This window comes from Diadema antillarum, unplaced genomic scaffold (genome assembly GCF_040938485.1).
Source record: "Diadema antillarum isolate AM-2024a unplaced genomic scaffold, OU_Dant_1.0 seq00001155_RagTag, whole genome shotgun sequence".
NCBI lineage: Eukaryota > Metazoa > Echinodermata > Echinoidea > Diadematoida > Diadematidae > Diadema > Diadema antillarum.
Window position 1 is genome coordinate 133,180 of NW_027271965.1, and position 26,001 is coordinate 159,180.

The 26,001-nt window shown below is 38.0% G+C and overlaps 1 protein-coding gene across 1 annotated transcript; it reads left to right on the plus strand.

Moving 5' to 3' along the window:
• Positions 1-1,713: 1,713 nt before the first annotated feature.
• Positions 1,714-26,001, plus strand: LOC139744294 (methionine aminopeptidase 1D, mitochondrial-like). Its single transcript, XM_071654742.1, has 8 exons — positions 1,714-1,771; positions 2,405-2,601; positions 3,519-3,698; positions 5,052-5,243; positions 6,399-6,562; positions 10,896-10,993; positions 11,869-11,995; positions 25,525-26,001. Exons 2-8 carry the CDS (start codon positions 2,410-2,412, stop codon positions 25,703-25,705), a joined length of 1,134 nt encoding a protein of 377 aa, XP_071510843.1. The 5' UTR covers positions 1,714-1,771; positions 2,405-2,409; the 3' UTR covers positions 25,706-26,001.

Here is a 26,001-nt window from a genome sequence, read left to right on the forward strand (position 1 = left end):
TGTATCTTGCTCTTCTTCTTCTTCTTCTTCTTTCTTATCTTTTTGTTCTTTGTAATTGATTTGGAATAGTTTTTCTTTGGAATATTGTTTTAGTTGGCTTGAAAAATATCAAAATGTTGAAACGTTTTAGTCAAACGTACAAAAGTAAATTATTATTGCAATTTGATCTTTATATATTTCCAAACCAATCCACTCTCTCTCCATTATTTTGATTCTCCTTTGTCTCTTTTTTTTTTCTCTCCTGATTTATTCTCCCGGGTTTATTCCATGTTGTTTATTGTGTATTTCATCTGTGACTACCATGTTTATGTCATAATATGGGGCTTTTTACAAACAAGATTGGTGTGCTTCAGTTGGTCCCCCACTCTTTGTAGAAATGTAAGCCCTACTGTTCAAATGTCACTTTTGTTGCATACTTTTTATGTGGAAATTGTTGTTGTTGTTGTTGTTTGTCCGTTGGCCTTTGATGTCATCGTGTACCATCCCAGTTTAGCTTCCTATGAAAAGCTGCAACAGGAATAAGCTAGTTCGGAGTTTGCTCATGGGCGCATTGGTACGAATGACCTTTCTCTTTTCTCAGTCGGTTAGGGGCACTTAACTCGTTTTAGAGCGACATAATGCATAAGCTTTACATAACAATTTATGGGATTCACAATCTTGTTCAAACAAAGAATAGAGTTGCGTAGACCAGATGAGCAGAACGATCCGTCAATTTACACTTGGGAAAGCATCCATTTCATTATTTTGCATTGAATGTATTGACAATCTCTTTCTATTGATATTGCCAAATACCACTTTAGCTGTCAGGTGGATGTGCTGGCAAGCAGCATTTATAAATATCTCATGAATAATCATTACATTACAGATGCTTGTCCCAGTGAATTTAAAAACCATTATGCATGTTGGTCCGAATGACCTTGTTTCTGCTCATGCGCAAAGTGGAACTACGAACTGGCTTATTAGGTCCATATACTTCTTCAAGGTTCAAAGTGTGCATAAATTGTAGTTTTATGAATTTAATATTTACACTGTTAGAATCCCTACACAAAACTACCTGTTTCTGTAACTTCTCCGGACATGCCCTCCTTATCTGATACAGTATATATACTGTATAGTTATCATGTTCCATGTAAATTTACTGAAATGTATCCATGTAGGCCTATTTTGTGATTGCTTTGATATTGGCAAATATGTAAGCCTATCTGAATTGAATTGAATTGAATAGAATTGAATAGAATTGAATAGAATTGAATTGAATTGAATTTACTTTGATTAAATTAAATTAAATTACATGTAAATTAAATTGAACTGAATTGAATTGAATTGAATTGAACTGGATTAAAGGATCGGATTGAATTGAATTGAATTGAATTGAATTGAATTGAATTGATTGAAATGAATTGAATTGAATTGAATTGAAATTGAATTGAATTGAATTGAATTGAATTGAATTGAATTGAATTGAATTGAATTGAATTGAATTGAATTGAATTGAATTGAATTGAATTGAATTGAATTGAATTGAATTGAATTGAATTGAATTGAATTGAATTGAATTGAATTGAATTGAACTGAATTAACTCGTCGACTCATCGCCAGCAACAACATCACAGCAGCCGACAGTCTGTGTGTACCAGCACTTCTACGCTCTTTGGTGTGTACTTGATCCGGCCGAATCCGATTCCACAAATTGCGCCGCCCACGATCTGCATGAGCCCAGTCGCGAAGGGAAACGAATGGTGATACGTCCATGATCCTGGATCATATCAAGGTCTGTATTTGTAGTGTGTGCAATATTTTCAACCCATCAGGTGTTTTAGTGAGGGTAAAATGAACACAGGAGGCAGATGACTGACAGAGTTTTCACCGATTGAGAATATTGATCTGATCAGGCCGTTTTTCCGAGACGACATTTATCCTAGTCCCATATGTACGAAATTGTGTTTGTGTGTGAAAGGAGGTGTTGTGCCTGTCACTCGTCAGTAGACTTTGATATTAGTGGTTATAATTAGTAATTACATGTAATAGTCGGACTATAGTAGACCTAGAAAAGTTTATAGAGTCTGGGGCTACCCGAGTTCCATTGGTGTCTGGCAGGGACGGGGTCAGTTTTTAATTAAATGCCTCCCCCCAGTTCAGTGACATTCCTCCCCTTTTGCTTTCCTTTACCCCAACCCCCCCCCCCCCTGCATTGATTAATTGATTGATTGATTGTGTGTGTGTGTTTATGAACTAAACCAAAGTCCTTCTAGTCTCACCTAAAAAAATGAGGGAAACAAAGTGTCAAGTTTTGTTGATAGAGACTTGGCAAATTTTCCTTTATTTGTTTCATTGCACAGATCACATGATACACTTGGCATGATAGAGACTTGGCAAATTTTCCCTTATTTGTTTCATTGCACAGATCACATGATACACCCTGTCTTGGCTATTATGCTCGGCGGAAAGGGTGCAAGCAGCCTTTTGTGCAGAGGATGTTTGAAGAAGGCAGTAACTGCCCAGCTGTGCCAACAAAGAGGCGTCTTCAATATATTTCAGAAATGGAGGAAAGGAGAGGAGCCAGCTATTCCAACGAATTATTCTGTTGTCAAGCCAGGAAAGGTGATAATCTGCTTTATATCTTACAAAATGCCCACTTTGCAGGTTTGAGATATTTCCATATCTTCAGGAAATTGGAGGGACTAACTGACATATCTCTTGGTCGTTGGACAGTGTCTTTATAGCTTAGTTCAACGGATGGTGGTTGTAAATGCACACTTTCATATATTTTGTATAAATTCCTGACAATGCAATATGAGGACTACCGAAACTCTAGAGGAATTTGTTGTGGATTGTGTTGAATTCATTCTCAAGCAAGGGCAAGATATTTAACCCGTTGAGGATGAGTCCCGAGTATACTCGGGCAGGTGTCTATGGAAAATGCATGTTGTAGCAAAATCAAACTGTCCTCAATGGGTTAATACCAGTTTGAAATGCTAAAAGCTTTTACTTGTAGGACCCTCTCTTGACTCATGAGAATGTTTTAGCGAGTTCTAACTTTTATTTGGTGAAGAAAGTGTTTTTGCAGTTGTACGAGGTTGATGAAATGCATGGTAAATTCAGACATTGAACTGCATTCTTCTTCATATCTAAAGAGCACAGTGCCAGGTATTTCTTGGTAATGTTCTCTCTATTGCAAAGCTTAATCGTCATGCGAGATTTTACCAATGGTACAAAAACAAGGAGAAAAGCACAGTAATGCTGCTGTTTTGGAACAAGTTCTGTAACAATCATAACCAAACAAGGGATACAGACTATATTATGCTCACAATTTAGTGCATCACTCATGATATGTGATATCAAGCGTGCATGTTAAAATCTAAAGAGTTACGGTGGGCTAGATGTCCTCACAACTCGTAAACACTTTATCAGGTTCCATTTTGAAGCCTTTGTTCATGATATGAATATTATTCAAATGAACCACAATTTTGTTGTTAGTGTGGTCAGAACGCAAAAATTCAGCTTTGTTCCCCTCAAAGGTCAGTCCCATGAAGACTGTCCCTGATGGAATAGAGATGCCAGAGTATGCTCACTCAGGGATACCCAACAGACCTCCAGCCAGAGATGTCTTCATCCTGGATCGTGGGGCAATTGACTGCATGAGGGAGGCAGGGCAGCTAGCTAGGAAACTCCTGGACCTCACAGCAGCTGAAATTCAGGTACTCAGAACGTGAGAAAGGTTAAGGTTGGAGTCAAACCAGTCAAGAGTTCCTGATGCAATACCATTATTGTGCTGAGGAAATGAGTATGGCATTCACTGTACTTGTTTTTTGTTTGTTTGTTTGTTTTGTCAGTGCTTGACCACTGTGTTCTCTTGTCATCTGTCTTCACAAAAACTTTAAAAGGGGAATGATACTGAAATGAATTGAGTCATTGCAGCAATATTAGTAGAACACATCAGTGAAGTTTGAAAAAAATTGGATAAGGTGATTAAAAGTTTTGGTGCTGCCATTGCTGGACGAGGAGACTACAGCAGTTTGTGATGTCACTGCAGGACGATGATTATATAAAGAAAATAATAATATGTTGTGTTCCCGGCAGAAGGGCCCTAGCATGGTAACATTAACATTAACATTATATTAAGGCCCTCCTGTCAGTCACACAATGATTATAAAAAGAACTAAACATAACTCAGGTATTTACACTTTTTTAGCATAATGAAAGATCACTTGAGTTTACAGAAAGCAGAGGGAATAGTATTACCCTCAAAGTACATCAATAAGTTGAGAGAATTGAGTGGAATTTTAGTTTCTCAGTTTTGGTGTGTATGACTTTAAAAAATTACACAATGTAGATGAAAGCATGAATGTGAGAAAGTTGTCGACAAAATGTTGGTCTTGCAGCTGTATTCCTATCCAAACCTAACTTGCCTTAACTTGCTCTTACATTGAGGCAAATCCAATAAACATGAAAGCGCTCAAAGCCAAATTGATGGACTGTCTTTTTACTGTCTTGCAGCATGTTTTTTTTTTTTGTAATTGACCCACAGAAAAACTGAAAGCTGAAAGCAAAACATTTGTTTGAGGAAAAAAGGGAGATGTGTAATTTTTAAGACTTAACTGACATTATTCGTATGGGTTGATAATACACTAGTTATACTGAAGCAAGATGACTGATTTGCCAGGAATTCACAGTAGCTTTACATTTTACAATGGAGGCTGTTGTGGCTCTTGTGTCTTGAAAAAAAAAAATGACTGATTACATCTCATTTTCATCCCCCTTTACTAGTACAATGAATGTATACCCTTGTACCCTTGATATCTTAATGACAGTTTCATGTGCGTACACTGATCTTTGCAGCTGTCTGTTTTTCCCACTTGAAATTGTGTATTGAAATGTTGGCTAGGCTGTGAGCTGCCAAAATTGGCCTGCAGTTTAACCCATTGGAGACTACCCCGGAGTGTACTTGGGCAGGTGTCTATCGGTAACATGCATTATCGCAAAATCAGCTCATCCTCAATGGGTTAAACTACTTGTATTTTGCTGTTTCTTTACTGAAAAATGCATCATAGGTGGGAGTCACTACAGATCACCTGGATGAAGCCATACACCAGGCATGCATCGACCACAAGGCCTATCCCTCCACGCTCAACTACAACTGCTTCCCCAAGTCAATCTGTACGTCTGTCAACAATGTCATGGTTCACGGCATCCCGGATGACAGGCCGCTGGAGGATGGGGACATCATAAATATGGACTTTACGGTATGTTTATTGAAAGTTGATTTTTTTTTTGGGGGGGGGGCTTGTGGTTAATATGTAGTTTGAAGTGAAAATGGAGAAGTTGAAGTGAAGTTCTACACCAGGCTTGACTTAATTCAAAGGAATATAATATAATGGAACAAAATATGTAAAATATCTCATTAAAATCAGATATGGCAAAGAACAAGTTACGGAATTGTCATGTTAGACATGTTTTTGCAAGATACAGTCATATGACCCTCAACCACTACATATGCAAATCTGTTGTTGTTTTTTTTTTCTTGAGGTTGATTTGTTCCTTATGGGATCCTGGTATACCTGGTATACCTGGCTGACTGGAAAAATGACTTTAATCACAGGATTTAAGTTTCTTCTCTCAATATCTGTTCTTTTTCTGTATCAAAACTGTAGATTTACCTTTTTCAAATGTGCTTAATTTGCTATAAAACTTGTATGAAGATGTACAATGTATGTAGAAATTGAAGCTGAGCTCACTAGATTTTGACTTTTGCCAAAACAATATACCGGTAGTACCCCTTTTAGTGAATAAAAGAAGAGTTTGTGAGCCCAGCAGTGCACTCACTATTCATAATCTCTCATCTGTAATATCAATATTTCCCACTTTTGGATGGCACATGCAGTTAACTGCAGGAGGGAGAGACATCATCTCCCACGTGTCCTGCTTGACTGCTGTTGCACAAATGGATTATCAAGTAACCTGTCTGTTCTTTGTTGATGAACAAAAAGAATCTGGTTTTGGAGGTCCTGAAGGTTCTCTGGGAATCATGAAAAGAATGGGTTAAGTCAGAGCAAAGTGTGTCCTTTGCATTCAGTCATTTCTAGATTTGTAGTAAATGTAATGTATCACTGGTAACTTTGGAGGGGGAAGAGGTTATTGTTGCTGAATTGTAAATTTGCTTAGTTGGTGATGAAAGTGTCTCAGCCAAAATATGACCCTATAAAGCAGTTTATGGTTCCAATGAGGCGATGAAAAAATTTTTCTAAAGTGTGTGACATTGAATTTTATTGCATCACTTCCTGGTAAAGTACTCACCCGATGATCAGGTGAGCACATAGTCTGACCGGGGCTTATACCTCCCATCTCTCTCCTGTCTTTCTGTCATTTACTCAACACATTATCTGCCTGTCTTCTGGTAGGTCTACCTAAATGGTTTCCATGCCGACCTCTCGGAGACCTACCTCGTCGGTGATGTTGACGACGCTGGCAAGCATCTGGTGAAGTATGCAAGGATATGCAGGGATGAGGCCATCAAAGTGTGCGGTCCGGAATACCCCATCAGCAATATTGGTAACACCATCACGTAAGTTTAGCTGTGCACTCCGATGCGTTTATATTATCCTTATTTCCTCTCTGTTTGAAGGTTAAGTTTTCTCTAATAATTATGTGGATTCTGTGAATGCAGAAAGATTTGTGACACGCTTGATGAGAGTATAAGGAAAATCGGACAGTGTGTTAAAAAGATGTGAATTTTTAAAGTTTTGCTTAAAGAGATAGTATGGGCAATTCCATGAGATGGATTTCATGGGGTGAAAAAATAAGTTGTTATTTTGAAACTTGCCACCTATTTCATTTTGTTCAGTATACTTCTGGGCATGTGGAACAGCCATTTTTTACACTAATATACCTCCAGAATGGCAGATATTACACTTTAAAGTTAACTGACATTTTCATTGAGAATTACATTGAAAATGTACTTGAATGTTTGAGTTGAATCCATGGAATATAAAAGAATGGTAACTTATTGATTTGTTGATTTTTATGATGTATTGGGTATTAGTTACTAGTTGTCAGTAAGGAAAAAAATAATCCGTATTCCCATAAATTGGTAGAATGCATACTGCCAAACTGCTTAATCTAATGTAACGTGAGTAACGAAAATACTGAAATAGTTTCATATCTTAATATTCCCTTGGATTTAAAATGTGCCAATGGAAATTCTCTTCATACTGCCTCTACCTATTATGAAAAATGGTGAAAGAGTTGTGTACATGCAATTGTATTATAATGACAGAGGTTCAAAAATTGTAACGTGAGTAACAATGTAACATGAGTAACAAGGGTGTAACGTGAGTAACGACAAAAAAAAAAAACACAAAATACAAATATATTTCTACACCAATGACAGCAAATATTTTTTGTGTGACTTTAGTAAAGTGAGGGAGCATTAAGAGAGTATGGTCTTTTAATTAACCTTATATGACCTTGCTTTAATTGGTTGTTATCAAATAGGCTAAACACACTTGCAATCCAACGAAAAGCTTGATTGGTTAACTAGACAAACCAGATGTGGCCAGTAATCGTGGATATTATAAGTTTTTGTTGTTGTTGTTGTTAAATTCTAAGCCTTACATACATATCTTCTCAGATACCAGCTATGTATAACTTTAAATCCTTTTTATAGCCAGCTTGATCTTTATTTTTCAATGCTTAAGGTTGTAACTTGTACAATTTTGGTAATTGGTAAGTGTCCAGAGCAATCATAAGACAGATGGGAATGTAATGTTGCATCTCGATACAATTTACAAATGAATTGTAAGCATATTAGATAAACAAATTTCTGTATATCTGATGTAACTTTGAGCAACAGTTGGCATTCTCTTTTTGCAATGCCATTTTTTTTTTTTTTGGGAGGGGGGGTTAACAATCATTTTCTGTCAGCTGGTAAATACTATACATTTGTGTTTCAGACATTTACAAGAATTGTCAGTGTCACAGTTCTTTACATATTATTCTTAAGGATTATCAACCCAAAATATTGACAATTGCTTAACACAATAACTTACTCAGAGTTAGAATTCACCATTACCAGATGATACAAGAATAAGTTAAATTAGGTTAAGAGGTGGATCACTGTATCATCTGTACATAGCAGGGCTGCCAAACTAGAGTGAGAGTTTGGAGTGAAGTGTGAGTAAGCAAGTGACTAATCGAAGTGACGGTGATGGGGAGGGGAGTTAGGGATGGTGTGGAAGGGGGTGTCTCCCCTCCCCCCTTTCTACTGTAGTGAAATTCATCAATTTTGCATTTTAACTGGTGCATTTGGTGCATACTCCAGTAAAGATTTCAACACGTGCCATACAGAAAGTGTGCCTGTGGGAAAATCTCGAAAGTTTGGGCTTGGGCATATTGCACATTTGGATAATCAGGAATTTTAGGGACATTACTTTTCCTTTTCTGTTTTTACATACTGTTTTGGGGGTTAAGTGTGAGAACTCTTTTATCAGAGTTAGCTAAAATTTGATGAATTGCGTGAGTCTCATGCTAATTCTCGCTATCGCCAATGACGTAAAAAGTACCCGGATGTTGATTTAAGCATCATTTATGGTGCATTATGGGATAGTCCGGTAGCAAAGTCACTTCCGTTCGTACGCGCGTGATACGTGACTAATGCGATTTACACACACAACCGACTGTATTCTACGTGTACTTCCGGTTTTCTCGACTTGAATTACAGCTTAAATATGATTTGAAATTTCTCCATTCTTAAGAAATTGCCGTTACTACAACTATTGGTTGTTGCTGCGAAGCTGCCATGTGTTGTTCGCACGACAATAAATGAAAAAAATCTGCAGAAATAGGACCCTTACTGGCATGCGAGACGTGACGTGGCAGCGTGGGTGAAGTTTGCGGGTGACTCCACAGCGCAGTACGTGCACGCGCGACTTACTAGTAGTGGTAGTAGCATTAGGTAGTAGGCCTAGTACAGCGCCTACGTACATTGTACGTACTTACTTGGAAGAAATTGCTTTGGAGACAGGATAAGTTCGAGATCACTGTTCGTTCCCGATTGTGTTCGCGTCATTTCGACAGAGAACAAATAAAGAAAAGAGATGGGCATTCCATGACAATATACTGTATATCCAGGTGGGTGAAGATTTTCCAGCATATTTTCAGCGTATGCAGAGATGACTGATCTGTGATGTACGCCGTACCGGTATGTGTTAGCTTATGCGCTGCGTGCAGTCTAGTGAGTGGTCTATGGTACATGGTGCATGCTAGCAAGAAAGGCCGGCCGCCGGCGGCGGGGACTAAGTGTACGAGTATGACAGGCCTGGCCACTCGCTGGCTCGGGCAGTACAGCGGCCTACTGTACTAGTACTAGTATCCGTGGTCGGCGCTGCGCTATAGGTAAGGTACACGTACGCGCACGCTAGCGTTGTGCAAATTATGCCCCGCGCTGGAAGTGCCCTTGCTACCAAGTGAACTAAATCTTGACGAGAAAGCCACATCCGGGTACTTTTTACGTCATTGGCGATAGCGAGAATTGCGCGAGAGTTGGAAGCCCTGACATAGAGTGGAAAGTCCACACTGGTAACAGTAGCTGGATGTAATTTGTAGACATGTACTGTATGTTATTTCTTTTAGTTTACAATATATGAAATCAAGTGTTTCACTCATGATTTAAACTTCATACATTTAAGTTCCTGTGAAAGGGAAGAGACAGAGAATATTTTATTACACAGCATTAACTAGTGTCTACTACTTTATATTTTCTTGCATTCGGTTTATAGTGGTGACTTGGATTCTGAAAAGTAAAATATGTGGCATATATGACCATATGACAGTGGGAAAAGTATGTGAAAGAGTGCCAATATTGTTTTATTTTAGGGACAAATATCTGTAGAGGTTAAATACATCAAAAGCATTTAGTTTCCTGCTAATTCTTATGGTCAGTTATGTGGTAGCAATTATGAGCTAATATGTAACGTGAGTAACGACAATTTTGCTATTGCTGTCAAATATTTCCAAAGCTCTCAAAATTTTGATCCCCTATATTTCAGTACCACAAAATGAGTTATATAAATCATACAACAGTTATTTGAAATACTACCCAGTATGAGGACACTTTTTGAATAAAGGCATGTTGGCTTTTTATGTCGTCCCCAAAAATGTAACGTGAGTAACAAAAGTATTTTGTCTTTATTTCCTGTATGGATGTGGTTAGTAAAATTCTATTAATATTGCATGGTAGACTAAGGACTTGTGCATCTATTGTAGAACAGAGAATATGTCAAACCTTCCGGTACAAAAAATATGACAATTACAATATGCAGAGACGCCTAAAAAGTGTAACATGAGTAATGTGGAATTGCCCCATAGTTTTTGTTTTTCTTCAAGATGGGGCTCCAGATTTCCAACTTTTTTGTGAGATATTGACAAGCCTCTTATGAAATATGAAAGGGCATACAATTCTTAGAGAAATTCAAAGTTTATTCGATGAAAATTGGTTTTGAAATGGCTGAGAAATCCAAAATCAAAGAGGTCGTAATAAATGGTGGGACCCACCTTTTATTAGGACCACTTTGCTTTACTTTGATTTTTGATACCTCAGCCATTTCAAAACCAGTTTTCATCAAATGAATTTTGAATTCTTCATAAAGTTGGATGCTCCTTAAAATTTCCCAAGTGGTTTCTTAGTAAACTATCCTGTAAAAGTTAAAACGCTTAATCCCCTCTCCATGAAAACTGTGCCATCCCTTTAAGTCCATGAGTGATTATGTTGCTGTGACATTTACAATTTTATCCTTGCCATATCCTCACTAAACAGACAAGGAGGTACACACATACAGCAAAACAGCCTCCGCATAACAATTGCTTTCATGCCTGTCATCTGGTTTTCTTTTTTTTTTCAGAGAAATTGCACGACGTGCAGATCTGTACGTCAGTCCCTCCTTTGTTGGACATGGCATTAATACCTTCTTCCACTGCAAGCCCAACATATGGCACTATGGTAAGAAGTTGTTACTTCATCTGTCCTCACACGTTTGTTTTTATCTGGTAAAGTCAATATGCCCAATATATCTACGTCATCATGTTTGTGATAATAATAATCACATGTGATGTGGAGAGTAAAGGAATGTATTCCATCTAATTTTTAGGCCAGTTTTGGAGGTTGATTATACTGAAGCTTTTGAGAGTGATTTCCAACTTAATCTTGTGACAGACCAGGGTATAACTCGTATGTCATGAGGACGGGCATATAGAGAATTCTTTGGAATTTAATTTGGATTTTTGCTGAGGTTAGCAAAGTTAATACAGAGCTTTTCACTTGCATAGATTTAGAGTATCTATGGCCTCCCAAACTTAGAATATATAGTTAAAAGAGAATATTTAGGAAATGCATATAACTGTTTCCCATACTTTCCAATATTTTAGACATTTTAGACAGCTGTTATGGTATGGTGCAAATCTGTTTAAATTTATGTCTGTCCGTCATTTCTAAAACTGCACTCATGAAACACTGGCGACATTATCAAATCTGTGTGTAGATATGCATGTATCTTTTAGAATGGGTCCCATGGATATACATGCTTGTAACTATGCATTATTTGCTAGATATTCTGATTGTGGTTTTTATAATATGTGTATACATTGAATTATCATATAGAGTATTAAATCATGATGATGTGATACTCATACTTTGATTATTTGTGCACTTTGGTGGATAACCCTAAAACGTAATGCATTTTTATGTCTTTGTAAAAATGTTTCTTTCCTTGAATATGTAGAATTTTAGAGTTGTGAGAACTACATGATGTGAAATTATACAGCTTGTCGGGAATGTCCCTTTAAATCCCAGTCTCTCTCCCCTCCCCTTTGATACAGCCAATGCGTACGCAGAGTTGATGATGGCTGGAATGACCTTCACCATTGAGCCAGTGCTGCTGGAGAGGATGGACAAGCCGTCCATCGGAGATGACCAGTGGACAGTGTCGGCTGTGAATCACACCAGGTGAGAGGTCAAATTGCCTTTTGATATTGTCACTGTACCGTGGTCAGTGCTGTAGAGATAAACAGTAACTCGGACCCCTGTGTAGTAAAAATGATGTTAAAAATGTCGTAGAAGAAACTTGCCCTCCAACCCACCCAATACCCTCTCACAAGCTCTAGTATGTAGGTAAAAATTAAGATTGCAAAAAGTATTGAAATGAATAGATTGTCAAATAGGATGTTTATTTTTCATTTGAATCGCTATGGTGGTCTCTGTTTTGTTTTGTTTAGATAAAGATTGAATTTGAAGTTCAGAAGTAAATGTCCTGTTAAACATATTGCCAATTGAACTTGCTCTTATGACTCAAATTCCACTCACAACCTCCAATTATGAAGGCAAAATACATGTTATACAGAAACAGAAATTGGAAAAAAAAAACACCCTGAAGTAATAACCAATTAGACTGTTGACCTGTCATCTAAAACATAACAGTGACATTTGTCTGACTTGAAAAGAAGACAAAAAAATTCAAATTTACAGTTCAGCTATTTTGTGCATCCCTGCTACTCCCACTGCAAACACTAGGTACGCGTATGCAGTTCTAAGCTGTTGCATGGTGAGGTATATTGTTATGCAGGTTTTAAGACTCATACGCATTCTACACATGCTGCATATGTAAGACCTTGTGGTATGGAAAGTTTAGCTCAGAATGTCTACTGGAAGTTGTGACTGTGAGTGAAGTAGAGGGCAGTGTTTAATTTCTTATTTCTTCCTCATCGGTGCAGTTTCTTTTTCATTTTTGCCCCTAATCTTTTTGTGCAGTGACTCCAGAGGTGATGGCTTTGGTCTTTTATCCCGTTTATTTCATGGGCATGAAACAACAAGCATATATATTGAATTCTGTACATTTTTCAAAATCACAGATGAAAATTTTCTTTTTATATGAATATATTCTGTGACAGTCCCTTGAATTTCTTGTTGTATTGATTGTCGTACTAACATAAAAAAGAAAAAAAAAAGATTATGCAAATTGTGAGAGGTCATGAAAGAAAGGATGTTAAGCAAAAGTTATGACATTTCCAAAGGTTATAGTGTAATCACCAAAAATACCTAGCAAGTAATACGTGATATGTGTGATGGATTTCAGTTACATGTTATTTCTGAAATCATAAAACTCCATAATGCTAGTGCACCTTTCAATAATGAACAAGCACTTATCCGTTTTACTAGCCCAACAGTGAATTTTAGGTGTCCTGGGTGAGCAGGCGTGTCAGCTTTTAGCACCCTGCTTGAAGGCATGGAACCATAAGCATATTTCTTAGCTAATAGAAAGTGATGCACTTTCTGCTAGTTTGATACTACAGCTTGAAATTAACGGCAATCAACTCTACCCTTTTGATGTAAAACTGCAATGCAAAGAGAAATGATATCTATTGCTCAAGGTAACACTGTGACTTCAATAATGTAATATTGCCCACCATTCATGGTTTGCAGCTGGTGAAACATTGAGTGCCTGTCTTAAATCAAAACAAATAAAAGGATTTTCTCAAATCTGTGATGGTCGAAGCTAGAAGATGTAAATGGTTATGTTAACAAAGAAGGATTCTCAATGGCAGAAGTAAGACCCTTTAATAATACTGGAGGAAATGGTTAGCCTCATTGCAACAGTTCATCGTTGGTATGCTTTCACTCTGACATTGAAATTAGCTTTATCTGTAGACCCTATCTATCACTAACTTGAGGTGGTCCAGTCGCAGGCCCGTTGCTAGGATTTCATGGGAGGGTTCAGAATTTGAAAAAGTGGACCTTTTAGTTCATGTTTATGTTTCACATTGGGGATGCAAAAAATATTTCTGGTGCCACTTTTGGGTTAATCAGCTGACAAGCGAGCGAGCAAAAAAAAAAAAAAAAAAGACTCCTCCATGCAATTTTTCTGTTTCTCCTGCCACTTCCGGGTTTCATCGGCCGACGAGCAAAAAAAGAAAAAAGGGGCTTCAACACAACTTTTCTGGCACCACTAGTACAGTTGCCTCACAAAGGTGGTTTCTTGGTTTCTTTAACAAAAATAAAAGGGGGTGCACTTTTCTTTTTTTTGAAAAAAAAAAACATAAAGGAGGGGGGGGCACACCCGGTGCACCCCCCTCTGGATAGCATGTCTGCATTGCAATCCAGAGACTTGGTCTCGAGTTTAGGCGAGCATTCTTATCATGCTGCTCACTGCAGTAATATACAAATGATGCACAGGATAGAGTGCGTTAGTGTAGGCGTATAGTGCACTCGAGGGTATTTACAATTGTGAAACATGCACTACATTGTAAATACCCGAGAGTGAGCTACGCCTCCACTAACGCCACAAAATAATCCTGTGCATCATTTGTTTTATAGAATGGGTCGAAAATTCGAAAACTAACAGCATTTGTCAGTGTTTTTCACGTATCTTTGTGGGTCAAGACGTCCGAGGATGTTCGTCCCAAACATTTACGCACGTCGCACTCGGAAATCCCGCACATGTACGTATAAGCGTATACGTACGCCACATGATTGTTGTGCACAAGAAAGGCCGGCTGGCAGCCCGAACGAGAAGTTGTTTACAGGATTGATAGCGCGTATGGTAGCGCGCGACGCACTTGTAACAACTGATTAAGTGCGCACTGCTTGTGTAAACATTGTGACGTCAGTGACTTTACGCTTTTTTGCAAGGCCGTGCATGATAGTAAAAATTAATGCACGCACACGTGACTCATTTCAGCGCTTCCAATTGGCTACATTCTTGAACCCATTTTATAACAGGTGATAACACCCTGTCCCTCAGATGAGACATAGAGTGGAGGGCCCATGTGTTGGAGAGATGCAATCTGTGTACATATAAGATTCTTCCTCACTTCTCCTCAGACAAGCAGGGCCCAATCCAGTATATCCATCTGACACATACAAGGTAGAAAATTGATTGGATGATCTTTAGAGTTTGTGTGAAGGTGGCATATACACAAAGTAGCATGTGCCAAACTTTACTTCAACTATACTGTAGCATCACATGTAGCATTGAGAAATGTTATAAATTGTATTTGTATATAAATTTATGCTTACTAAGTCTTCCACTCTAAGAATTGTGTTTGGTAACTGCCATGAAGAATAAGATAGTGTTTGAATACCTGCATGAATGTACAACATACAAACTGCGGTGAGGCCTTTTCTGCATTGCCAATGAGAACTGCTGCCTTCAAATATTGCAAGACATCATTTCCAGAAACATTAAATCAATCAAACTGTACAATCTAGGGCAACATGTGTGTGTATTTATAATCAAATCTCATCATGTACTCCATAGAATAAGAAAATACATGCATTTATGAGCTATAGCAAGCTTTTGTTTATAATAAATGTACTATATACACCATATATTTCGCGAGTCTAAATTTTCGGGAATCAAGAATTCCCGACGATATCGCGAGTGGTTAAATTCACGATCTTGGAGTCCTGTACTGAACGGAGAAAATGTATATGCCGCGTACATCACATTCACATCGGGATCAGAGTCAATATTTTCGTGTGTCTTTTATTTCGCAAGTAGCACCCGACTCGCGAAATTCAAGAAAAATAAAAACCTCGCGAAATATTTGGCGTATAGAGTAACTGCGTCAGTAAGCAGCTGTGCAGCCGTTCGTGGCAGGTACAACATACACGGTAATATACAGCTAAACACAGCATTGCACTGTTACATGCACACTACACATATACTAACACACTAATAATCAACAAAAACCAACCGATGAAATGGGCACGATCTCTGACGAAAGTGAAATTTTCTCACCTAAATGACAACATATCGCATCCAAAATAAAATTTTCCGTACCTCTTAACATAACAATTAAGAAATAATGGTCCAAGAAACTTGATTTTTTGTCGTTTTCCCGATGCTCATGGATTTTGAAAACATATCCTCACATAGAATAGAACTTTCGCGAGCCGATGTGGGCCGCCATTTTTGTTCGGAAAGTGGATGTGGATGTTACGATCGAAAAAATTCAGAAAAACACGAGAAAGACATCAACAACACCGCCAGAATTGCGATCTTGTTTGCGGCCAATGCATGTGCGCCCGCTATTTTCACGTGCTTTCGCAATGGGAATTGGCGCTTACGCAATGTTCGCGAGACATGTGAAGGCGTTCAGCTAAAGATTGCGGAGCACGCACGTATTGCATAGGGATTGTACATCGTGCCGCAAGCAGAAATACTACGTCGCATATCGCCCTTATCGGCGAAAATTGTGCCGGGTTTTGCCCTGGTAAATCATGAAAACTGCGTTGGTCAATGATAAATTTCTTTCATGAAAACAATTGCGTTAATGAATAATCTTGTCTATAATATATGAAATGGTTGAAAATAATTTGCCTGATTCGTTTACAAGTTGGAAAAACCCTTAACAATGCTTAAACTGCCGCAAACGGGATATTTTACTCTACAGTATGTGCAAGGTATAGTAAGTCAAGAAAGAAATGGAAGCTATCGATATGTCTTGAAAATAGATATTTTAAATGAACAACTCATTATTTCAGATGAAATTGGTGTGAGTATTTTTAAAGCATGATTTTTTAAGTTTCTTGATTTGAGCATCCCATCTCACTTTTTTTTTTTTTTTTTTTTTTGGGGGGGGGGGGGGGGAGCTTGCTAAGAGACTATCCAAGCAGTATTTTACAGGTCAAATCTTCTATTCAATTATTCACCCTTCAGTTGCACTGAGAATTATGCATGTACACTGTACATGATTCGCATCTTGATGATGTATTGTATAATCTCTTATTTGAATTGAAGTCTAGTCCTGTAAACATGAAGGGGATGAATTAATTGAAAGGTGCTTTTGATAATGTTGCAATAAAATAATCCAACATTGAATACACCTGGGAGTGTTTGGATTGCATATGTGTACCTATTCATTGTTTGACCCATGCAAACAGTGTTTAGGGGTCTGTCATATCCGTGTATGATAATTTGAATTATTCAACAGTTGACTTTACCGTGTAAAATTTTGTGAACTCTGTATTGATGAGAAAGGCATACAATTGACATCTGTGTAAATGTTTTCAGACATGTTTGATATTTACATAAAGATTTAGCTTGACTCAGCTCCAATGCAATCATACTTAAATACACAAGGAGCACAGCATGTGGCACTTTCAGTGGCTTCAATACATGTACATGTTTCCGATTATAATTCCACATAACATTCATCTCTTGGCTGCATTTAGAGTAATGATTGACAGTAATGATATATTCAAAATTGCATTTGAGAAGAATCCTGTAGAATCACAATTATTTGTTTCTTGACGAACAACTTTGCATGTGGTCGAATATGTGATCAAGAACCACAGTAGCAGAGTGAGGAAAATAAATCTCCGGTTTCTAGAAGCACAGTGTGATTAAACACATTGAGAGGCAACTATACACTCTCTTTTTGCTATAATACAAAGGGAGGCAGTGTTTTTATGCATTGCTAAGTTTGCAAATGTCAGTCAAATCATGAAATACTGTATGCTAAAATCAAACCACTGCTAAATTCATGCCATATATTGTGGTTTCATTTGAATTGGATACACACAAACAGAAAGTAATGAAATTATAGATTTTTACATGTTCTCACAGAACAGCAATATCTGTCACATCAAATTAGATAAATGATAATGAAGATGTCATGAACTAAATTCATTTGAATTTGATACACAAAAACAGAAAAGTAATGAAATTATAGATTTTCACATTTTCACAGAACAGCAATATCTGTCACGTCAAATTAGATAATAATGATAATGAGCAATGGTTATAAAGTATTTAGTATGGATTTTTCTAAGTGCATTGCTACAGAATAAAAAAATTGAATTAAGATATAGAATATAATTACCGGTACGTGATATGTATGCAAAGAGAGAGAAAAAAATATTACAATTGATAGAGTAAATGGATGTGGAGCATTGATTTAAACTTACCTACCGGTATACTTTGAGTGTTTTAAGTGTGAAAGGGGAGTTTGTTCCAAAGAAATGAAGCATTGACAGGTATATGTCCTATCACCATGTTGGGTACAAGATGATGAAAGGCCTCTCAAGCCTTCCATTTGCTTGAAAAAAATTCTTCAACACGTTCGGTCTCCTGTCATGAAATCACAAGATGAAATTATCTCCCTCATATGTTGTGTATAGTTGTCGATTGCTCCTGATAAAGAGGACTGTCTTGGTAGTTTTGTGTACAAATTAATGTCATCATCACCTCAGCTAATTTGCATCGTACGTGAATGTGATCAACATTACTGTTTGTGGAAATTGTGTTGAATTTTTGAAAGTCCTTAACTTCCTAAGGCTGATGTCAAATCGTAGTGAAACTGTAAATGTTCTCTATGTGCGATTTCATTCTCAGTGTTCATTATGATCAACTTGAAAGATGGAGGCGATTTTCACTCTTTGGTCAAAATTCCCTCCATTCCGCGTCAATAGACCTCACCAATTCAATAATGAATTTCGACGACTCAAAGGAAATGTTTGGAAACGAGATGTCGGTGTAGCCGCAGGCATCAGATTTTTAATGAGAAGGTTTTGGGTTGCCATGGCGATGGTTTATAGCTCTTCCGTCTCCCAAGATGACAAAATGTGCTAGTCTTGATTATGTTTCAAGGAAGGCAAGATGTGTCTGGAGCAAGTCTTTGTGGGTGACCACATGCTACGTTCCTTCCGTCGTATTCTGTAATTGCTGTCGCATCTTGTAATTGCTTCAGGTGTGGGGTAAAAAGTGTGCATGAAAGAGTTTTGGTGTCATTGTCCTCGGAGTAGGTGTGGCGAGAGTGGTTGATGAAGAAATGCAAATGTGCAATCATTTGCATTGCAGCAAAGACACGCACATGATGTGACAACTGGAGAAAGAATTTCACTGCATGCTCTGTTTGTATTCACAAAGAAGAGGGTGAATGTTGATGCAGTGCTGGTACACTGAATGTGCACCAGTTTTGTGGAACAATGTACAACACTTTTTTTGTGTGTGTCCATGTCAATACTTATTCTGCTAAATGAAGGGAACTCAGCTCAAGAAATGTGTGTTGATAGCAGTGTCACAAAGTTCACACATATCCAGAAAGGTGGCTGTGCTTTACTGTATGACAGGTCGTGTCATTGTGTTATCACATCAGTGTGAATGCTGTTGAGTAGATCATTTTTCGATACAATCCAGTTTTGAGGAAGGACTCTGCCAAGGAACGAGGAGTTTAAGTGATCATCGGCGTTGGTTTGTCTGTTTGCAAAATAACTCAAAATGTTGGGAACAGATTTGAATGAAACTTGCAGGAAAAGTTGATAATGACACAAGGAACAGATCATTAAATTTTGGTAGTGATCCGGATATTTTTATGGATTTTTGAAGGATTTTCTAGTCTCTTTGCAGATAGGGTCAATGAACTTAAGAGGTCAAGCTGCACATATTTGAGGTCTGCATATGTGCTCTAAGCGCATGCTCTACTCGTGGGAAGCGCTACACAGCTGCAAGCTGATGACGTAAACAAAGGCTTCTATAATGGGAAATTGGACGATTTTCAGCACGTGTGTACGATGGGTGGAAATTAGCTGCTTGGCAGAAGTCTGCGCTCTCAGAGTGCTTTTCTATTTTATTTTATTTTCTTGGACCAATTTTATTTCCCCTGCTGCACACAGCTCAGTAGTACTTAACCCAGAATATGAACAAAGTATGAAGAGTGTTATTGCACCATGTTAGGAGGATACAAAAAGTGTTTGATTTGATTTATTTTGTTCATAAAAGTCGAGCATGTATTGGTAATGGATTTTCACCATAAGAATTGGATCTTGTTCTCCTCAGCTTCTGAAATGAGGTGCATTATGTGTATGCGGTTGTGTATGTCCCTGGAAATTCCCAAAACCCAGGGCCCTGTTTCATAAAGCTGTTCGTAGAGTTACGCTCGACTTTACAAATGACTGGAATATGGCAAACCAAGTGGGTTTCCTAATCATTGTGAATTTCAATAGCTAAAGTTGAAATTTGCAGGTGATAATGATTATTCTTACATTTTGATACACGTTTTTAGTTGAAAGTGTAGTTTTGCCCCCATGTAGATGAAATATGGACATACAGTGGTACTTAATAGGAAAATGTAAGAAAAAAAAGGGCACACGTATTGGCGCTTCATATTCAAGTCGTTTGTAAAATCATGCGTAACTTTACGATCAGCTTTATGAAACAGGGCCCTGGTGTACTACTGCCTTGTGACCAGCATCTAACGTAATTCACAGTCAACTTGTCAGTGATGATACCTATTGCAGCTCCATATGGGCAATTCCGCAGTTAGGTGGACATGACATGGATAAAAGAAATGTGCCTCTTTATCTTACTCTTTAATCTAGGTATCAACTAATGCCATGGATGTTCACCAATCATTAAGGTCTTTCAAATTCAGTAGATTTTATCTTTCGTATTTATTGATTTCGCGAGATCTAAAACCATCATTTAAAATGTACATGTGGGACTGGGGATGCTGAAATTCACTTAAATGCAAATTACAGTGGGTTCCTTTGAAATTTTTTCCTCAAAGTTTTGCTAAAGGGTAAAAGATAAATACATTTATATACTCTAGAAGTCATGTGACATTTTGTCAATTACAAAAGGGTGAAATGACCTGCGGAATTACTCCGGACAAATGTAACGTTACTAACCGTAACGTTACTAACCATGCTTTTGGGGGTCTAGCTAAGAAATTATTGGTCGAACTGCTAAAAAGCATTGTGTGAACATTTGTCATGATGCAATAATTGAAATTAATGCAACACTTTGTTTGAAGTAACTTGAATTTTTGCACACTTTTTGTTACAAGACTTTGATTTTTTTGTCATGTCCTTTTTTCGTGACGTTACTAACCAGCCCTTTAAGTTGCCATAGCAATGCCATTATTTCTTGGATTGTATTCACTCTTTCCTGTATCATAAACCTGGGAATGATGAACATGTTTTTGACATAAGTTTGGCTTGAAATGAATAAATGGTAATTTAGTAGTAAAAACAAATATCTAAATTTGTTCAAATGTAACGTTACTAACCGCGGAATTGCCCATTTGTGGTTTTTAATAGTAGGGGGTTTGATAAGATGAGTAGTGAGCAACTGAAAGATGCATTTTTAGGGAGAACATTACACGTTAGTGCTGGTGGAAATGAGCTAGAGCTGCGGTAACACTTTGTGGCTACGTCTAAATAGATTCCCACTCACCCTCCCCCCCCCCCTCCCTTCCCCATTTCTTGTCGGTCATTCACACTGCAGCATAATCTGTGTGTAGATCATGGAGAGAGAGAGAGAGAGAGAGGGAGGCTGAATACGTTTTTCAGCATTGCCAGGAAACGTTCCATCCTTATGTGAAAATTTGTACAGACTTTCCAGCAACCAGAAATAATTTAGTAGTTGGGAAAGTGAGTGACATTCTCTTTTAGAATTGAGTTGATACATCAGTTTGAGGGAAAGGGAGGTTCACTGCGGGTAAAGCTTACTTAAAAAAAAAAAAAAATTTACTGCCTACACTTTGTAATTCTCTTTGTCTCTATATAATTCATTTTGCTACCAAACATTACACTTTTATCAAAAATTATGATTTCATATTTCTTGTACGGAGAAGGATGTCCTGGTTCATCACAGTTGTTGCTCTGAAATTCCACTAATTTCACTAATTTTGATGCTTCTCAAATATATGGGCATATGCAGACCTATCTGCCAAGAAGAACATGCAAAATTATACTACTCTCATATACCAAGAACATGTCTGGGGAAAAACAACAATCTTGGGAGAAAAAGGAAATTTGATGATTTTTTTGTTGTTGGTACAATCCAAATGGAAAGCTGCTTGACACCTACATTATACAGAGTTACCAATTTATTTTACAATCTGAACTGTCACAGTTCGTGTAACTTTTTTTTTTGTGCATGTCTGATTTTATCCTCAGATTTTCCCTGATTTATTTCACAGATCTTTCTGTTGTCATACAATGTAACATAATAGACAGGATGTACTTTCCCTGTAGATTGTATGTTTCTATGTATGTGTGTGTGTGAGTGAGTGGTGTGTGTGTGTTTTGGGGGGAGTTACTGTAAAAGTGGATATTTTCCCGCTACTAATTTATCGTGCTCGGCCAAGTACGAAGAGTTTCACATGTTTTTAATTCCACGAAATCACGACATCAACTACTGGAACACATGGCAAGTAAAAATATTTGCGTGCTTTTATTTTAGCGCTAGTTTCTGGTTGCGCGAAATGCGGGAAAATTTCAACACCGCGAAAATTTCCACTTTTACAGTGTACAGTGTACATACTTAACAATGATTATTGCTACAGCAATTTCCATGAGAAATTAATAACAAGATGTTAAAGGGCGGGGTTGTGGGAACAGTGGAAACAAGACTGAAATGACTAGCTGTATTAGTCAGATCATTTCTACTTGGTCACCTTTTTCTCAAAACAGTGGAGTAGTTTCCTCTCCTGAGACCTTTGTGTTGTTTTCCTGTAACCATCATTAAACAAGCATTGATAAAATCATTCAAGAGATGTGGAGGGGGGGGGGGGAGGTCACATTGCATGTCTTGAATCGTAGAAATCTTTTGTTTAATGCACACTGTTAATGGTAACAGTTACTGGCACATGGGCTCTGTGTAAGTCTTGAGCTGTGCTTTCACACCAAACTTCACAATCAGGAATCCTTACCCAAGCTGCCCAGTTAGTCTTTCAAAAAGGGACTTTCAAAAGGGGAACATCTTTCAAAAAGGGACCATCTATCTCAAGGTTGCTTGCTTGTAAGCATTGGTAGCTGCCTTAGTAGTGACATAAAACATGTAATTAATGGTACGGCCTGTTTCAGAAATTCAACAGTTCAACTTCACTGTCGTAGTTCTGTATAGAGACCCACAGTTCGCATACAATTGAGCCTGATACTGACTTCACTTGCCTTCTTGTTCTCTGCTCTCGTGTGACAATTAACAGTGCAACAGGAGTGAAAAAAATCACGTAAAATACTCCTAGATGGTGCTATATTTAGATGCCTCATCAGGCACAATACCTATTTAAGAAGAAGAAAAAAAGAAGAAAATAACCTTTAAAAGAATTCAAAGGGAGTATCAATTTTCCTGAGGGCGATGTTTCAAGTATAACAAGTTGTCATCATTATGAGCCTTCATGAAACTGATATCGAAAGACTGCCCCCAGGACTAGAGTAATTGCACAATCGTGCCTCAAATTGCCCGCTTGTCCAGTTTCCTTGGAGATTCGCTGGAGCCTCGAAACAGCCTTCGTCCCGTCGAGAGGCTGCCCATTAGTAAACAGAAATCCCGTTTATCATTTCCCATCAAAGAGAAATCACCATTAGCAAGTTGATGATTGGAGGCTTGACAGAGAGAAGAGGAGAAACGGACACACAGACACACAGACACGCTGACTCAAGTCTTAGATGATCCAGAGGGACTCTCAAGGGATGTAGATGGCAAGAGATTTGGCTGTAATGAGGAACGAGGATGATTACGTTTAGCTTCTCATAGCTCAAGATGACCAGTGGCCTCCATCAAATTGAAACGGCAGCAAGCGTACCAATTTGCTTTCTTGAAAACGTGCACCACTTCTAGTGGTAACTAACTCTATGCATTTGTCGTATTGACTCGGCTTTGATTTGTAAATGCTCTGAACCGATTCTACTCAAAAGGATAATGTGTGAAATCTGCATGTTAGTATAGAGAGGATACTGTATTTTCATGATGCCATATATTTCCCTTATTTTGCAAGGTGGACCTTTAAGACAATAAGCCAGTTCGTAGTTCTACTTTGCGCATGAGCAGAAAAAGGTCATTCGTACCAAGACGCATGATGGTTTTTAAATTCACGGAGATAAGCATCTGTCATATAATGATTATTCATGCAATCCTTGTAAATGATACTTGCCAGTACATCCACCTGACAGCAAACTTGGTATTTGGCAATACGAATAAACACATGTTTTAATGCAATCAATACAAAACAAAGAAATGCCCCCCCCCCCCCCCCCAGGGTTGTTTGACAGACCATTCTGGTCACCTGGTCTCGCTATGCAAGATCATTTTTTGTTTAACTCGAATTCCATAAATTGTTACGCCGGGCAAACTTACCGGTAGGCATTACGTTGCTTTGAATACGAGTGAAGTGCCTAACCAACTGAGAAAAAAGAAAGGTCATTTGTACCAACGTGCACATGAGCTAATTATGAACTGGCTTATTTTGCGAGTGGTTTCATTTGCAATCAAGAACTGCATTGATGAAATGAGAAATAAATGATACACCTTTTCAGGAGAAAAGTTAGTGGTGGTCCATCTTGGCGATGATAAACAGCACATTTGTGTCACAGGAGGCCTTTTATTTCAGTAATTAAGAAACAATTTGTCATGAGATTTCAAGTGGGTTCTTTTAATTTTGAATAAGTATACACGATTGTGAACTTTGCATTAATTCATCCATTCCAGGCAAATTTAACTAATTTTGAATTGTTGTTGTTGTTGTTGTTTTCTCAGAGCTGACAGCTGGGTAGTGTGTATAATATGCACCGGTATGTGTCAGTGGCACAGTATAAAGGAAATAATTGTCAGCCAATCTTTGAGTGATATCTGTCTAAATGTATAACTACCTTGTGTATCAGGTTGCCCGTCATCTGGTCAATGCAGATTTACTTGATGACTGTAAAAGAATCATAGTCTGGAAGCATATTCACAGCATGATATTAAACCACTAAAGAATAGTCCTAATGTATACTCAGGCAGGTGTCTATGGGAAATGCGTGTTGTAGCAAAATCAGCCCATTTAAATCAATGAGCTTTACTTAGGATTGCACAGTTTAGTGTGGAAATTGTTCTCCTTATTACCTCCACCAAGGGAGGAGGTTTTAATTTCATTACCATTGGTTTGTTTGTTTGTTTGTCTGCATGCAAAATAACTCCAAAAGTAGTAGATGGATTTGGATGAAACTTACAGGAAAGGTTGACAATGACATAAGTAACAGATGATTAAATTTTGGTAGTGATCCAGGAATTTTTAGGGAATTTATGAAGGATTTTTGATATTTTGGCAGGTAGGGTCAATGAACTTGGGAGTTCAGGCTGCGCATATTTGGGGTTTCCAGTGCGTGCTCCCGTTTCTGCTATAGTGAGGCGCAGCTGGAAGTTTATGACGTAACAAAAGGCTTCTATATTGGGAAGTTAGGCAACTTTCAGCATGCATATATGTATGGGTGGAAATCACTGATCTCTATGGAAGAACAAGATCAGTGGTTGAAATGAGCTGCATGCTTGGCGGAGGTCTGTGCTCTCAGAGTGCTTCTCTAGTTGATATTTGATGTCATCAAAATATGAATGCATCTTTGATGTCTTTGCTTGTTTATCTTTTGTTTGTTTTTTGTAATTTTTAGATCATTTGTAATATGAGATAAACAGGGCAGATGAATTTTTTTCATTCTTTATTAACGTGCAATGTCATTTTTTTTCTCTCTCTTCCTGTTCTGTATGTGTGTAGGTCAGCACAATTTGAGCACACGATACTGATCACATCATCTGGTTTTGAGGTCCTGACGGCTGGAGAGGGGGAAGACTTCTCCGCGACGACTGATGCTCCGGAGGCGGACAATGTTTCCCAATGGGCATCTGATGCGGATGTGCGGAATGAGGAAGACTGGACCTTTGAGAAGAAGACATGATCCCCGGGGATTCGCATCGAGATGCGGACTTGTTTATATTGATGATCAAGATGCTGCCAGCTGTACAATGAACGGACGAATTGCTCTCGAGTGTTTCTAACGTTTGCAAGAATCATGTGTGCAGGATGCGCTGCAAATGGGACCTGCTGCTTAATGAAAAGGTGGTTATTTCATGAGACGTTGAGAGCTTTTTGATTTGTACGCGCCATGAGGGACTGCCTCGTGATAATGTCATTTGAATGTACTGTGCATTCTGCTTGTTTTCTGGCACTTCTGATGCTAAAATCTTGGAAAGA

Coding starts and splice junctions, on each gene's coding strand:
- LOC139744294 (XM_071654742.1), top strand. CDS start 2,410: ATGATACACCCTGTCTTGGCTATTATGCTCGGCGGAAAGGGTGCAAGC. Junction 3,699..5,051: donor TCACAGCAGCTGAAATTCAG/GTACTCAGAACG, acceptor AATGCATCATAG/GTGGGAGTCACTACAGATCA. Junction 10,994..11,868: donor GCCCAACATATGGCACTATG/GTAAGAAGTTGT, acceptor CCTTTGATACAG/CCAATGCGTACGCAGAGTTG.